The following is a 15,143-nucleotide window of genomic DNA, read 5'->3' on the forward strand; positions in this document are numbered from 1 at the left end:
CAACCCACAGTGTTCTGTAGGATTTCCAGGTTTAGGATGATCCTTAGATGGGCAACCCACAGTGTTGTGTAGGATTTCCAGGTTTAGAAGAGGTGGGGCTCCTGCAGAGATTGAGAGGGAGAGGCCTGGAAAGTCCCTGCCTTCCTTACCAGCCTAAGCAGAGGTGGAATTGGGCCATAGATGTCCAGTAACTCTGCCAGGGTCACCCTGTGAAGCTGAAGCAGCAGCTTTGCCCAGTGCACCTGTGTCCATCCGTGGCCTCCATCCTGCCTTTTTCATCGGGGATGATGTGAAGACCTCGGGGTCCCCACAAATGACTGACAAGTCTAATTTCACACCCTCTGCAATTCTTACCTTGTTTTTTCAGGTCATGCATTCGTTTTGTCTCATTTTTTGGTAGGTTTGGGGTTTTTCTTGGGCATTTCAGAGTTGTGTATTAAATTCTGCGCTGTCCATGCCTAGAGAGAATTTAGCTGGCAGGATTTTTTTCCTATTGTGAGAACCAGAGAGTTCAAAGTTGGGCTTCTGTTTTCAGTGAGTAAGTTGGAGGATTTACGTGTCTTTTTGCATAGTAATAAACCCAAGATAATTCTGTAGAATTAAGCACTAATGGGAAATAAGGCAATCAAGTTTAGTTTGTTATTGAAAGTAATTCTGCTTCCAGCTTGGACGGACACTGGCTATTGCTGAGAGAAACTGCACAGTCACCTTTGCTTGAAATTTAATGCAGAATGGAAAATTAAAATATGATCTCACTCTCATTAAAATTAAGTAATTGATGTCATCATTCAATTAAAAGATTTTTTAGAAGATTTCGACAAATCTTTTCAGGTTGTTATTAAAACCTGACCAACCAGTGATCCTTAAATTGGAGGAAATGGGGATAGTTCTCTATTAGGTAACAGAGAGGTAAGGGAGCATCTCAGGAAAATCCCCAAGTGGCAAACTCAACGCTGAACTCCCGAAGGCAGAGCTAGCAGTGTCCTTCTCCTTCATGGAGATTCCAGCTCGGCATCCCAGATTGCAGGGAATCTTTCATCTCTTGCTCTGGGCTACACAGAGCCAGAGTGGCAAAAGAGACTCGAGGTTTTGTGCTGGCTTCATCATTTTCAGAGTATGAATATTTAATTTAGGCTTCTTAAGGCTTTTAGCAGATTTGTCAGGCTGCTTGCTGTGGTAGTGTATCTGAGGACAACTGGAGAGAGCATTTGGATTCACTTATGGTGTGGAAGTAGGGTTTATTTGTTTTGATTTATTACTGAAATACTTTTAAGAAGCTCATCTTGTTCTTGTTCAACTTCCCCATAATCTTAACCAGAAAATAGAACCAGCAGTTCTTACTTTTCCCCAGTTTGAGCCCAGCCAAGCAAGTGCTGTGTCCCATCCAAGCAATACTTTCCTTGCCCATGGAAACCAGGCTGTGTTGTCACTCTGCAGTGGGGAACACGGATTTCCTCAGCTCTGCTCTGTGGGCAGGAGCAGCTTCCAAACAAACCCTCAGCTCCTCCATCCCTGGGTGTTTTCCCCCTCACTTTGTGCACAGAAGGCCCTGATACTGGACTTGTGCATCCCAAAGCCAAGCAGTGCCAAGCAGTGTTTTGGTGCCAGTGTCCAGCTTTCACTTGGTTAGGGCTGAAATCTGCTTATTCATACTGCTGTTATGGGGTTAGAAGTTTATATAAATATTTCATCATTTTGGACCCGTTTTTACAATAATCTTGGAGAGGTTGCACCTTGTTAGTGCAAATACACCGTGGAACTTTTCCCTGTCACTAGACATAAATAGTTCCTTCTTTTCCAAGTTCAAGACATGCTGGTCAAGTGAGCAGTGCAGGACATGAGGGCAGGTCTGGTTGCCTTTCAGCACATGAGAGCCCCTTTCGTTTGTGTTCTTTTAGTTTTTGTCAAGTTGCTGACTGTGTGTTCTTAAATAATCCTGCTGATTTCTCCATACTTCCTTCCTTCTACAAGCGAGACATTTGAGAAATCAGTTTATTTAAATTGGAAGAGGAGATATTGCACCCTCAGAGAGGCAACGGGAGGAAAATTCTCTATCAGAAGTAGTTGTGGATTTGGAGATGGCTGGTGAGTAAGATCTTTCTTACTTTCAGGCCTGTTTATTTTGGTTCAAGGTCCACTGGTGTCAGTGTGGAGGGGATATATGACCTCCCTGTTCTGTGAAGATACGTTTTGACAGCAGTGATGTACTGACAGAAGGCAGGAAAATTCCATGTGTGAGGATGTTGGTGATTGGAACAACAGAAATATCAGGGTGATAGCACAATATCCTGTGTAACGAGGGCAGTAAATTGACTGTTCCTTCTCTTCATGGTAAAAGGATGTTTTTTCTACTTAAAAAGGCCACTTTGCACCAAAAACTGAACGTCATTCTTTTTGAAGAACTATTAATGTGCTTTATTAATTAGGAGGAGTGGGCGTGCTGGGAGAAAAGTGTATTCTCCGCTGAAGTAGCCGAGTTCAGTGACTTTGGGGTGGGTTTGCAAAGTGCAGCTGGGTTGTTGGGCTGAGCTTGGAGGGTTCTCCTCTTTGCTGCTGAGTTTGGCTCATTATTTTGATCTTCCACGCAGCTTAAAGGCTTTCACATGAGAAGGATCTTGCCACATCCTGCTCCGCAGCAGGAACAAAGCGCTGCTGGAGCAGACATTGACTCTGCCCAAAGAGCCCTGAACAGAAGTTGCTCCTCGCGTGATCCTTCTTGTAAAGAGCATTGCAGCTGACAGGATAACGGGGTTTCTTAGCCCTGCTGGTGATGTGCCAACAGGGTTTCCTTAGCAGTGCCATTCTTTGAGGAGCCGTGGATGCTGATGTAAACACAACTGAAAGCTTCACACAGCCCGGACTGAGCGCAGGGCCTGGAATCTGCTGCTCATGCCATGCTGCGCAGGACATTTTTCTTCTGCTCTGTCTATTTAAATCTGCTTTCCCAGGCTTGTAGCCGACTTGAATGGGTTGTACTGTTGAGCGCAGGAAAGCTGGCCTGGTGTCTGCATGGAGGAGCTGTACCCGCTCTGTGGGGCAGCCTCCCGTTCCCAGGGATACAGAATCGTGTTGGGATGGGGGTGTGCAGAGCAGGTTCAAGGGTATTGAACAAGGTGTTTTGGTTCCCACTAGTCAGGCTTGAAGGGAATGAGTAGGAAACCCAAGCCTGGCTCTGTGCTGCTCCCAGAGCTGCTGCTGCTGCCTCCGTCAGGAACGCGTCGGGAATTTGGTGGGAGTCTCCGCCAGTCAAATTACAGGTGTCGCACACTAATTGGAGGCTGGTAAAAGTTTAATAATTGTATTGCTTTGCCTTTAAGTAGTGGGATCCTGCTCTGGTGACTAATGCTGTTTAATAGTGACTGTCCTCGAGTGAGCTCTTGGGAGTGCAGTGACTAGGGATTCTGTTTCAGATTTCAGCGCTTTGGGAGAAACAACGTATTTTGTTCTCTTGAGCAGCCTCCACTTTCTCTGCTGCATTTTCTATGGAAAGGGAGTAATGTCCTTATGAACACACTCTTGGTACTGGCTCTTTAGGAAAACCAGGGCAGGAGGGGTGTGGGATATGTATCTCACCTCTCGATTTTTGGAAGATTCATTCTTGCGATTGATTTTTCACTGTACTTGGTCGGTTCAATTTTTAGTTGGGTTTTGTTTGAGGAGGGATTTTGTAAGTGCTAATGCCTCCATCAAGTTCTCTTTCTTTGTTTCATCATGCATAATCACTGACCTCATCGCACTGTGACTTGGAATAGCATTATCCCATCTGGAAATACATAATTACTGCGCAGGGTGAGGTGCCAACTGGGTTCGTTTCTGTGCTCTGTTTAAGGGCAGGTCAGAGTTGCTGAATCCTTGGTGTGAGCAGGTGTGTTTGATCACTAGATAGGGCAATAATTGCTCTTCTTTCTTCTCCTCTTCTTGCATCTTACTCAAGAATCTAGGATTTGATTAGGAAAAGTAACTTCAGGTCCGGCTGGATTGAACCGGGCTGTGTATCCAAACTGCCTTTTGGTATGGCTGGACATGGTGTTGCTGCGGAGTCAGGATGGGAGGAGAGTTACCAGCAAGGAGTCCCTGTGGCACTTGGCTTATGTTAAAAATTGAAGTCAACAGAATTATTAAATACTGACACCTGAGAGCCAAGAAAAGGTGGGCGACAGGAGTCACGCACAGGATTAAAACCTGCAGTAACTTCTATTTTAATCTCTTTGTTTGTATTCCTGGGCTAAAACCAGGCTTGATTTGGAAAATCATCTGTCCACACTTGTCTATGCCATGTAGAAAGTGCAGGCTGCGAGAACAGGCAGAGTTTGTATATAATCTCTCATCGTTGAGCTGGACAAGCAACTCCTGGGAGAGCGTTATCAGCACTCACAGCTCAAATAATTCCTGGAGGAGAGACAATGCTCTACCTGCCTGAATCAAGTGCTGAATCACAGGGCTGTCACAGTTTAGTCATTTCCTGGGAAACTTTGCTTTTCAGTCTGGTGGGAGAGTGCGAGGTCTGCACTTGTGCTGGGGATTGAACACCTGGGAATTTCTGCTGGTGTCTGTGAGCAGGAGGTTAGTCAGCAAAAAGAATTGTTCAGGGCAGAATCACTTCAGCTGGGAGTTGTCTTGCTTTACTCAGCTCAGCTGGTTCTTGGGTACGTGTATGTGACACTGTGCGTGTCCCCTCCTGTAGATTGTTCTGGTGCAGGGCTGCTGTTAAAACTCTGCAGTGCTCCTGCCTCTCAACTCACATGGTTCTCACTGACTGCGTGTTAAAAATAGATGAAAACATTTCTCCTGAACAGATTTTGTAAAATCCTGTTTGTGGCAAAGTCTTGGCTTCATTGCATTCGGGAGGGAAAACGTGTTTTTCCCCAATGACAAGTTGTAGCTATTTAAAGGATTTTTACTTTTTATCCCTAGGATGGGGTTACATGGAAGACCTATTATTTGTATATGGAATTCAACTGTTTATGTGCATGTGCTGCATGTAAATTTTATGGGTAACGTAAAATTTCTACGGCTGCACTTCACAATAGAGTATCTCATATAAAGTTGACTTTGGTGATTGGATTTTGCAGGTGTTTGTTGGAGGCAGTTGAGCAGAGCCTGTGTTTCGGGTTATCAGGCCTAACACAATTTACTCATGGAGTTGGAAGGTTTTAAGAGTTTCTCTTCAAGAGTCTTTGAAGCCTTTTAAAAAATATTTTACCTTTTGGAAAGGTAGATGTTAGCTGTGCGTTGGCAGCATGATTTCTGTGGCTGATCACAGAATCGCAGAATCCTTGAGGTTGGAAAAGCCCTCCAAGGTCATCGAATCCAACCTGCGACTGATCCCCACCCTGTCATCAGCCCAGAGCACTGAGTGCCACGTCCAGTCATTTTCTGGACACCTCCAGGGCTGGGGACTCCACCACCTCCCTGAGCAGCCCTTTTCAATGTCTAACTGCCCTTTCCATGAAGAAATTCCTCCTGATGCACAAGTGCATTTTGCATCCCGTTGTCCCAGCTGAGGATCTGAAAGGCAAAGTCTTTCTGGCTCTTTAGTTCTTACACGGAGGTGAAGAAGAGGCCGTTTGACCAATGTACCTGAGGACATCCTTTAAATGAACTTTAAATAGAGATACCAGGACGTGGTGATGCTGTATGAGCCACACACGGTCACTGTGAGCAACGTTCTCTGTTGCTGTGAGAGAAGAATCAACCAGAGCACAGTTACACCCACGAGAGGCTCTTTATTCCCAGTCCTAGCTCCCAAAGCCTCTGAGAACTCATTTTGCTGACCGTGGATAGTGCTATTTTCAGCAGAAATGCCGGTGCTAAGTTCCCAGATGTGTCTTTGTGTGGGAGAGGGAGGGTCTGCAGCTGAGGTTGAGCTGGTGACACCTCCTTGTCGCTGGTGCCCCCAGCCCAGGTGTACAGGGGGAACTGGACCCTGTCCTTAGCTCACCCACTTGGTGATGCATCGCATATGGCCTCGAAGATTACAGCTGGAAATACACAGCGCAGACGGGTGAATCGAGGACACTGGATCTGCTGCAACTCGGAAATGCTGCTGAAAGATAAAGAGATTCTTCGGTGTAGTTTCAGGAGTTGGATTTACTGCTTAAAGTTAGAACAACAAAAAAGCCCTTGAGGTTTATGGTACCCAGTGAGTGACCCGGGGCGAAGAGCACCTTGTGACCTGGCATGACCCAGACCTTGAACACAGGGCAGCCGTGCCACAGAAACCTCATCTTGAATGGAATTCTTTAGAAATAATAAATGTTGAGATTAAAATAGTTTTAATTTGGTAAAACAACACTCCTAAGCCTTTAGAAAAGGGTTTTGGAACTGCAGAACAGAGCCCCCACAGTGCTGCAGCCAAGTCGGCTTGTTCTGTGTGTGTAAATTAATCTGGAGCTGATCTGTCTGTGAAACTTCTAACACCGAAGCTGTAGCAGTCTAATGCTTGTGCCCAACAAACACAGCTTTGTGAGCCTGGCTGGGTTTTCAGTGCCCTATTCATGCTCCTCCAGGGAATACAATGGTGCTGTTAAAGGGAAACTACAGAGCCCAAACCTGCGCTGGTTGTTTGGTGACAAGTACGGGGAGTAAGGTGTTATTTCTTTCAAGAAATCAGACTTTTTCTGGAAGACTGTTAGTTCACAGACCTTGCTATTATCTCCAAGAAGGAAACCTGATATACAGCTTCACCCAAAGGAAGGAGGAGGGAATCTTTGAAGCTGCATCATCATTTGGCCTCAAACAGAACGAGGCAATTGTCTAAACTTGTTTCAAATGCAGTTTTTGTGCTGCAGTTGTAGCTGAGAGTGGTAGGAGGAGTTTAAGGCCATTGCACAGGTACAGTCTATTTGAGCACACGGCCTTAGAAAAAAAGGTTTAAATGTTGTGTTTTGGGTTGCTGAAGCCTTGGAGTGAAGATATCCCAGTTTTAACCCTCAGTAAAACCACTGGGGAGAATGTGGGATGTCTAGAAGTTTCCAGTTCTCCAGGAAAATCACAGAATCCCAAACTGGCTTGAGTTGGAAGGGAACTTAAAGTCCATCCAGTCCCACCCCCTGCCATGGGCAGCGACACTTTCCACTATCCCAGGTTGCTCCAAGCCCTGTCCAGCCTGGCCTTGGACACTTCCAGGGATGGAGCATCCTCAGCTCCTCTGGACAACCTGTGCCAAGGCCTCAGCACCCTCACAGGGAGGAATTTCTTCTTTAAGAAAGGTGGAAACCAGCTGTAAATACATAAAATGTAAATACATACAGCATTTCTTGCTAAGTGCTGGCCCGATGTTGTGCCCATTTTTTGCCTAGGCCACAAGTGCACTTAGTCCTCACTTTGGCTTTCTCAAACGTGCTACCTCCCACTCCAGTCACACTTGAAAGGCCTTATCTGGAGGTGACATGCAGCAAAAGAACATTTTGGACTTTCAGCAGCACTGCTGGTCTTCATTGTCTCGGTGTTGGCACTCCAGACTCAAGCCTGCAGGCCCAGACTCTGTGTTCTGCTCTTTCAGAGCAGGTTCGAGCTGATGAAACCACGGGGAGATGTTTCCTGTCCTGTGCCTGGATGTGAGCAGGGGAGTAGGCAAGAAAGGCCAAGTCATCAGGTCATTTATAGGGGTCAGACCTGAAATCCAGATGCAGCAGTGATAATAGAATAATTCCATTATTTTTGTTATAATCTTTTTATCATGTTTGCTTTTAGTAGAGTAGCTGTCTGTGCTTTGGGGCTAATGGAAGTTCCAGAAGCACCACCAGGATTCCCTGGTAGCACAAACTGTTGGAAACATCAACAGATTTTTTTTTTTTTTTTTAAAGCATGCAAACATTTTTTTAAACACACACAAAGTGCTTTCCAATTGGAATCTTTTCCTTGCTGCAGCCCAGTGTTTGGAGGCTTTGTTGGGGAGATGCTGTGCCCTACGTGATCATTTTCCTTAATTTCTCCACTGTAGTAATTATGGTTTTGTTAGACAGTAAATGATTCAGTGTTCTCATTCCATGGGGGAAGGGGAGCAGGGATGTTGAAAGAGGAGCATTGTCTGAGCTAGCAGGATTAGCGGGTGTTACCACCTTGCACTGATTGAGCACCACTGGTTAGAACAGATCATCAACGCTAATTGCTGAAAAGCAGCCTGGCGTCACCGGCCGGGCCGGGCGGGGAGTGAGGCTCCGGGGACTCTGGGCTCCTCTGGTGCTAGATTTGAATATAGGCGTGACATCCAGGCTGATCAGGATTTGAATATAGGTGTGACATCCAGGCTGATCAGGATTTGAATATAGGTGTGACATCCAGGCTGATCAGGTGTTGTTCCCTGGGCTTCCCTGGTCTTTGCCACTGCAAGCTCATCCTTCCTTTTGCACTGCCAGCGATCAGAACATTCTTGGATTTGAGGATCAATTCTGTATTTCCTCTGAAGAAATTAGGAGAATCGGATGACGATGGTAGTGGTGGGGGGGCTGTGTTTACACCTGGTCTGTTCCAGGGCACTGCTTACCTGTGGAAGCTGAAGACGTCGCTGCACCGGAGCTGTCGCTGCAGCAGAGGTGGCAGGAAGGAAGAAGAGCCTCTTCCTCCACCACAGCAGCAGCTCAGCTCACTCTCATCTTTCCTCTGAAACCCCTAAAACTGCTTCCCTTTGAGCAGAACCCCATTTCCTGGGCAGGGCCTCAGCTTGGGGAGGCTCAGCCTCAGCTCACGGCAGATATGGATAAATACAGAGTGAACTGAACAGAAATGGTGGCTGGGAGGGAGCCAGGAGAGTCTCAAAGCTGCTCATGTTTTAATTTCTTCCTTGGGAATGAACAAACACCATTTTACAGCCGAATTATCAGCTCTCGTTTGCTTTGCTGATGGTTCTTTGTAGTGCCCTGTCTTCCATCTGCCTGGAGAGGGGTTGTGGTTCTCAGGGTGGGTTTTGAGCTCTCTGGGGAGAATTTAGCACCCAAAGTGTCACTGAGTGTTTTGTTTGTGGAAGGGGGAGTTATTGTTTGACCAAGGTTATGTCAGAGGAGCGAATGGTTCCAGAGTCTGCAGCCCTATTGTCCTGGTGCTCTTCCTGTGGCTGTAACTTGTGATATTCCGTGAGGAAGTCCACGTTTGTGTCCAGATCTCGCCATTTCCATTTCCTGTAGATCAGCAGAAAAGGAATAGGGTGAAAGAAAACTTTTTCTTTAGTGATTCTTTTGTTTCTGTGTCAGTGGATTGGTACCAAATTTGGACTCTGCATGACCAGATAAGAGGATTTATTCAACAAATTCATTCCACCTGTGCCACGTGTCAAAGGGACACTTGTTTCCAAGGCTGGACACGCTAATTTGGTTGTGACAGTTGTGGTTGCAGTAGTCAAATCATCATGTCCATGAGGTGACTCTACACCCATGCCTGCACATGAGGTTTTTCCCAAAAGGACAATCCCTGTGTCTTGCTGGAGCTTTATTTCAGGTGATCGTGGTTTGGTTCGCACCTGTGTGGATGGTGCTCTGGAAAGAACTCGGATTTATCTCTTTCCCCAAACCTTTCAGTCCCTGCTGCCCAGTTCCACTTCAGTAGGGCTGGTCTCAAAATTGAGGCTTTACATTTCCTAATCCTGTGCAGGTGTTTGAGACTGTCAACCTGTTTGTCAACAGGATGGTTGATCTATTTTTTTATGTTATAACAACATGAAAATTCAGATGGAATTGGAAATTCAGCACTAGGAAGATAGAGCACTGCCAGGGAGTCCCAGGAATCTATCACCTTTATTATATTTACTGCTTGAATTTTTCTCCTTGGAACTTCTCTCCTTTTGCCAAGTAACATAAGGCTTTTATTTGTTTCATTGGCTTATGCTCAGAGAATCCTTTTTACAACAATAATATCAACGATGTGCATCACATGGAGCTGAGGTTGCAAGTAGTGCTGTGGCCTGAGTTACCTTCTTGTTTCTCAGTAGTATCTCACCTTGGCTTCAGATTTCCAAATGCGAGCCTGGGAACCAGGCCCTGCTTGCATTCCAGTGTGGATGGGTTTGTTTTCTTGGTGGGATATTGGTGTGGAACAAGTAATTAGAGAGAATTCTCTGCTTTCCAGCATGTGAAACAGAAAGGGATGCTACTAGTAGTTAAAGTTCTGGTACTTGTTCATAATGTACTTACATTATTTGTATATGTTGTGTTCCTTAGTAATTCCAACAATTTTCTGTGGCAAATGTTTCATTATATGTAGTGTGTAACCACCAATGGCAAGAGTACAATTAAATCTTGGGGAGAAGTTAATCACAGAATAACAGCTCTGAACAAACCTGTGGGTTGGCTTATAAGGAGAAACCCCTCCCTTCTCTGTGTACCTGTGTTTGTTTTCCTGCAGTGTCCATCCCCTGGCTCCGTGTGCCTCCCAAATGGACATGTGTGTTCTGGCAGCCCAGAGGGTCACCTTGTCCTGGGGGCTGCCAGGTCCTGTGTCACTGGCCGGGCGAGGGAGGGGATGGTCACACTCAGCTCTGGCCTGGGGCTGCCTCACCTCCAGTCCCACAATATCAACAAGATCTAAAGCTGTTGCAGAGGGTCCAAAGGAGGGACACAGGGTGGGGAAGGGTCTGGAGGAGTGGCTGAGGGCTCTGGGTCTGTTCAGCTGGAGAAGAGACTGAGGGGACTCATTGGGGGCTGCAGCTTCATCCCGAGGGGCAGCTCCGATCTCTGCTCCCTGTCACCAGTGGCAGGACACGAGGGAACAGCTGGAGCTGGACCAGGGGAGGATATCGGGAAAGGTTCTTCTCCCAGAGGAGGGTCAGGCACTGCCCAGGCTCCCCAGGGAATGGGCACGGCCCCGAGGCTGCCAGAGCTCCAGGAGCACTGGGACAGCGCTGCCAGGGATGCCCAGGGTGGGGTTGTTGGGGTGTCTGTGCAGGGCCAGGGGTGGGACTGGAAGATCCCTGGGGGTCTCTTCCAACTCATGACATTCCATGATTTTCTGAAAACTGCCTCTGAAAGTGGAGGCAGACCTGGGCAGAGCTGCTGCAGTCACTCAGCACGTCGTCCTTGGCCACATGGGAGCTCAGTTTGTCCCTCTCCCTGCACGTACCTGTCCGGTGAGCGGGGTGAGTGTCACCTGAGCTCTGCATTGCAGTCAGGCACTAAAATTACTGCTTTGCTTGGCATTTCAGTGCTTCGTGGACATTCTCCTTTTCAGCTGCTGGATTTGTTTGGACTTGTTGGGCCTTGACTCAGACGTAGTGTTAGAGGAGTGTGATAAAACTCTGTGTGCAGATGCACACCCTGCCCTGAGCAGTGCCAGTCAGAGACCCATGGAATGCTTTGGGTTGGAAGGGACCTTAAACCTCATCCCGTTCCACCCCCTGCCATGGGCAGGGGACACCTTCCACTATCCCAGGTTCCTCCAAGCCCCAATGTCCAGCCTGGCCTGGACACTTCCAGGGATCCAGAGGCAGCCTGTGCCAGGGCCTCCCCACCCTCACAGGGAGGAATTTCTTCTCGATATCTTCTCTAAACCTCTGTCAATTTGAAGCCATTAAGTTTGAGTCCCACTCCAGCTCTGAAACTCCTGGTCTCGGATGTTTCAAGTGCCACTGGTGTTTGAGTGCCCAGCACTAAGGAGTGCAGTCCATTCCCTTTCCAGGCATTTCACAAATCACCTTTGGAACCCAACTGGGCACTTAGCTGGAATGTTTTAGCAGAAATGCTGGTGGTGTTGGGAGGCTTAGAGCCTGAAGCCTGTAATCCCCTTTTGTGGTGTGGCCCCCGGCGCCGGCAGGAGGGGACTGGCAGGAGGATCCTGTTCAGAGCAAACCCTGAGGCCGGAGCTGCTCCGGGGCTGAGGCTGTTCCCTCTCAGTTCAGGCTCACAGCAAAGAAAACATCCTGTTTGTGATCACTCACTTCTTGTCATCGTATAACTGTGGCTTGATTTTAGCTTGATACCAAATAATTCTGTTTTCTTAGTGCTGTGAGTTTGAGTGCTCCCCATCTCCGGGAGGTGGGAGGTTCTAAGTGCTGGGCAGGCTACGAAGAGGCTTGAAACGCTGCAGGGCTGTTTGTTTTAATCCCTCCAAGGTTTCAGTCTTTCTTGTGGTTCTGATGTAATGTGAGAAATTAAAACAAAAGGCAGCAGCCAGATGGTGCATCTCCAGGATCAGACAGATTAGTTTTTTAAAAGAGGGAAAAGTTTACAAATGCTTATTCTGATCTCTAGAGTAATCACTCTAATAATAATCACTCCAGAGGGGATTCTTCCCCTCTGCTGTGCTTTTGTGACAGCCCACCTGGAGTCCTCTGTCCAGTTCTGGGGCCCCCAACATAAGAAGGATGTGGAACTGTTGGAGCAAGTCCAGAGGAGGCCACAAAGTTGAAAAAGGGACTGGAGCACCTCTCTTATGGAGACAGGCTGGGAGAGTTGGGAATAATCAGCATGGAGAAGAGATGGTTCTGTGGAGACTGCACAGCACCTTCCAGTGTCTGAAAGGGCTACAGGGAAGCTGGAGAAGGACAATTCATCAGGAACTGCAGTGACAGGACAGGGGGAACGGGTTCAAACTGAAAGAGGGGAAGTTTAAGTTACATATGTGGAAGAAATTCCTCCCCATGAGGGTGGTGAGGCCCTGGCACCTGGATCATGGGCTGTGCTTGCTGGCCAAGAGTCTGGAAGTTGACTGCCCATCCTTGCCTCAGTTTTTGGAGACCCCCTGAGCAGCTGCTGGAGTGGACTCGCTTTGTTTGCTGTTTGATTAGTTGAAGATGAGGCTCTGAATTTGCACTTCCCCTTCCCCCTGTTGGTTGGGAATTATCCCACTTTGTTCGCCTAAGTTGTTTTGTGGTTACAGAATATTTTCATGCACTCCCAGTTTCCCTTTTTAGGTTTTCACTGCTTTGATATTCCGTTTAGATAGCTGCTGTGATCCGAGTTATTGCATTTAAATAGTGGATAGTGTAGGTCTCTGATCCCAAGGGAAACTGCAGAAGTTCTGTAATATGGAGCTTTGAAATCCTAGTGTACTTGGATTCATTGAGTTTCAGGTTTTCTTCAGCTGTGTTCAGGTAAAACTTTCATGGCACTGAAAAAAAAGCAAGCAGACCTCAAATTGAAAAATTCTAATGTGATTAAATGAGTTTTCTTTGCTTGTTTTTAGGGGACATCACACAGAAGGGGTATGAGAAGAAGAGAGCAAAGCTGCTGGCTCCGTATGTTCCGCAAACCCAAGGTAGGTCCTCGTTTGGGCTGGAATCAGGATTTTGTAGAGCTGTGACATTAAAGGGATCTGTGGAATGGAGCACTGAGATCCCATTTGCCAACTCTGGATTATTCTGTTCCGTAGGTGTTTCCTGAGCTGATCCATGACAGTGTGGGGGGGTGTGGATTGGGTCTATAGTTCTTGTCTTCTGTTGAGCTCCAGGGATTCCTGGCAGCTCCAGAGCTTGTTGGTGGGACTCTGCAGTGCTGTGGGAGGGTGGGGAGGCCGTGGCACAGGGTGCCCAGAGAAGCTGGGGCTGCCCCTGGATCCCTGGAAGTGTCCAAGGCCAGGCTGGGCAGGGCTTGGAGCAACCTGGAATAGTGGAAGGCGTCCCTGCCCATGGCAGGGGGTGGGACTGGATGAGGTTTAAGGTCCCTCCCAACCCAAAGCATCCTGTGATCGCCCACATCCATCCATCACATCCCACTCCCTTGCCTGCTGAGAACTCAGGGGCTCTGGATCAATCCTGACGCTCCTTGAGAACCATTCTGGAAACATTCTCAAAAATGTCTGAACTGCAGTGTTGGTCGGTGCTGTGTCCTTCAGCCATCTTAATGCCTTGTTGGAGAAACGTTAGGATTTTCATAATTTGTTGCTTTATTTTACCAGAGTATCTGAAATCACGTCCTTTGGGTGCAGTGGTTTCCTTTGATTCAGAGATCCGGAGCAACTCAGCTGGTCGTGTGTGGGATAATTATGTAGAATTGTAAGCTGAAGGACGTGGCTGAATGTGTGTCTAATCATTGTTGTGGGGCTTACCCGGAATAATTGTTACTGAGCTGCTGAGACGTTCAGCCATTAAGAACTGATGTGTCTGGTTCTGACTTCGGGCAGTGACTGGATGTGACGGGGAGTCCTGAATGGAGCTACTGGAATTTACTGAGCCTGGTTTACTGCCAAAAAAAAATTGATAAAGAGTAAAAGCTCAAAGTGCATTTATTGCCCGTCAACACCACGGGACTGGGGGGAAATGGCAGCAGCTCCCTTCAGGCACTTGATGGGGGAACATAAAGTTGTCATGTGGCAACTCCCAGACTCTTCCACCCCAAACCACTGCCCAGTTCCTGCTCTCCAGCTGGTTCTCAGCTTGCATTTGGTTGTTTATTCATCTCAAGCTGGGGCTCGTTCCCTTGTTTGAGGTTGGGTTTTATACCCAAAAGATCAGTGTGTTCTGTCTGAGCCATGTGCTGAAAGGAGCAAGGCAAGCAGAAATTGTAATTTAGCCTTCAAAATGGAGATTTTGTTACGAACAGCTCTCCACGTGCTGAGGACTCCCTGGAGCAGGATGTGATGGGAATCTCAGCAACTTGGTTGCTGCCTATTTATCAAATCTATTTCTGTTACTTAAAGAAACCAAAAATGAACATACACATGACTAATCCCTCTTGATAAGTATGTATTTGTTGAGCAGGTTTTACAGTCCTCAGGCTAGCATTTGTGCCAGTGGAGATCTCGAGCCTGAGGAGGAAATGGGGAATCCTTGGGTGGTTCAGGAGCTCTTGGCAGCCCTGCTTTTGTCCCGAGTCTTCTGGAGGCTGAAGATGATACAATCCTGGCCCCAACCCTGGCACTGTGCACATGTTTGATCTGTCTGAGAAAATGTTTAATTAGGAGGGAAAAAAAGTGTTTGGCGAGACTGGGCTCGTTAATTGTGGGGCTTTGAGAGCTGCCAGTGGAGCCAAAGTCCAGGCAGAGGCCAGGGATGATGGAGGTCACCAATTAACCCAGAGGTTTGATTGCCCTTCCAGCCCAGCTCTCCAGCTTTTTATACATCTCACACCCAGCTGCCCCAGTGTCTGGGAATCTCCTGTTGTAAAAACCCTGTGGAAGTCATGCGTGAGGGATTGGGAATCAGGTCACCTTGGTAATGAGAAAAAAATTAATTTAGTCCACAACAACAACAGCAACAAAATACTTAGTGCTGGCAT

General features: G+C 47.2%; 1 protein-coding gene across 4 annotated transcripts in view; it reads left to right on the forward strand.

Moving 5' to 3' along the window:
- DIP2B (disco interacting protein 2 homolog B) overlaps positions 1 to 15,143 on the forward strand; it is a 61,933-nt gene that overhangs the window by 14,278 nt on the left and 32,512 nt on the right. For 3 of the 4 annotated variants that reach the window (XM_042023662.1, XM_042023663.1, XM_042023666.1), the window contains exon 2: positions 13,114 to 13,185. In XM_042023662.1, the coding sequence (XP_041879596.1) occupies positions 13,114 to 13,185 (72 nt within the window). Of the gene's footprint in view, positions 1 to 2,063; positions 2,086 to 13,113; positions 13,186 to 15,143 lie in introns of those variants that run through there. The other variant, XM_042023665.1, reaches the window with a different exon arrangement.

Source organism: Corvus kubaryi, unplaced genomic scaffold (assembly GCF_017639235.1).
Source record: "Corvus kubaryi isolate FWS band 111438036 unplaced genomic scaffold, C.kubaryi_AGA036_p1.0 37253, whole genome shotgun sequence".
NCBI classification, from domain to species: Eukaryota; Metazoa; Chordata; class Aves; order Passeriformes; family Corvidae; genus Corvus; species Corvus kubaryi.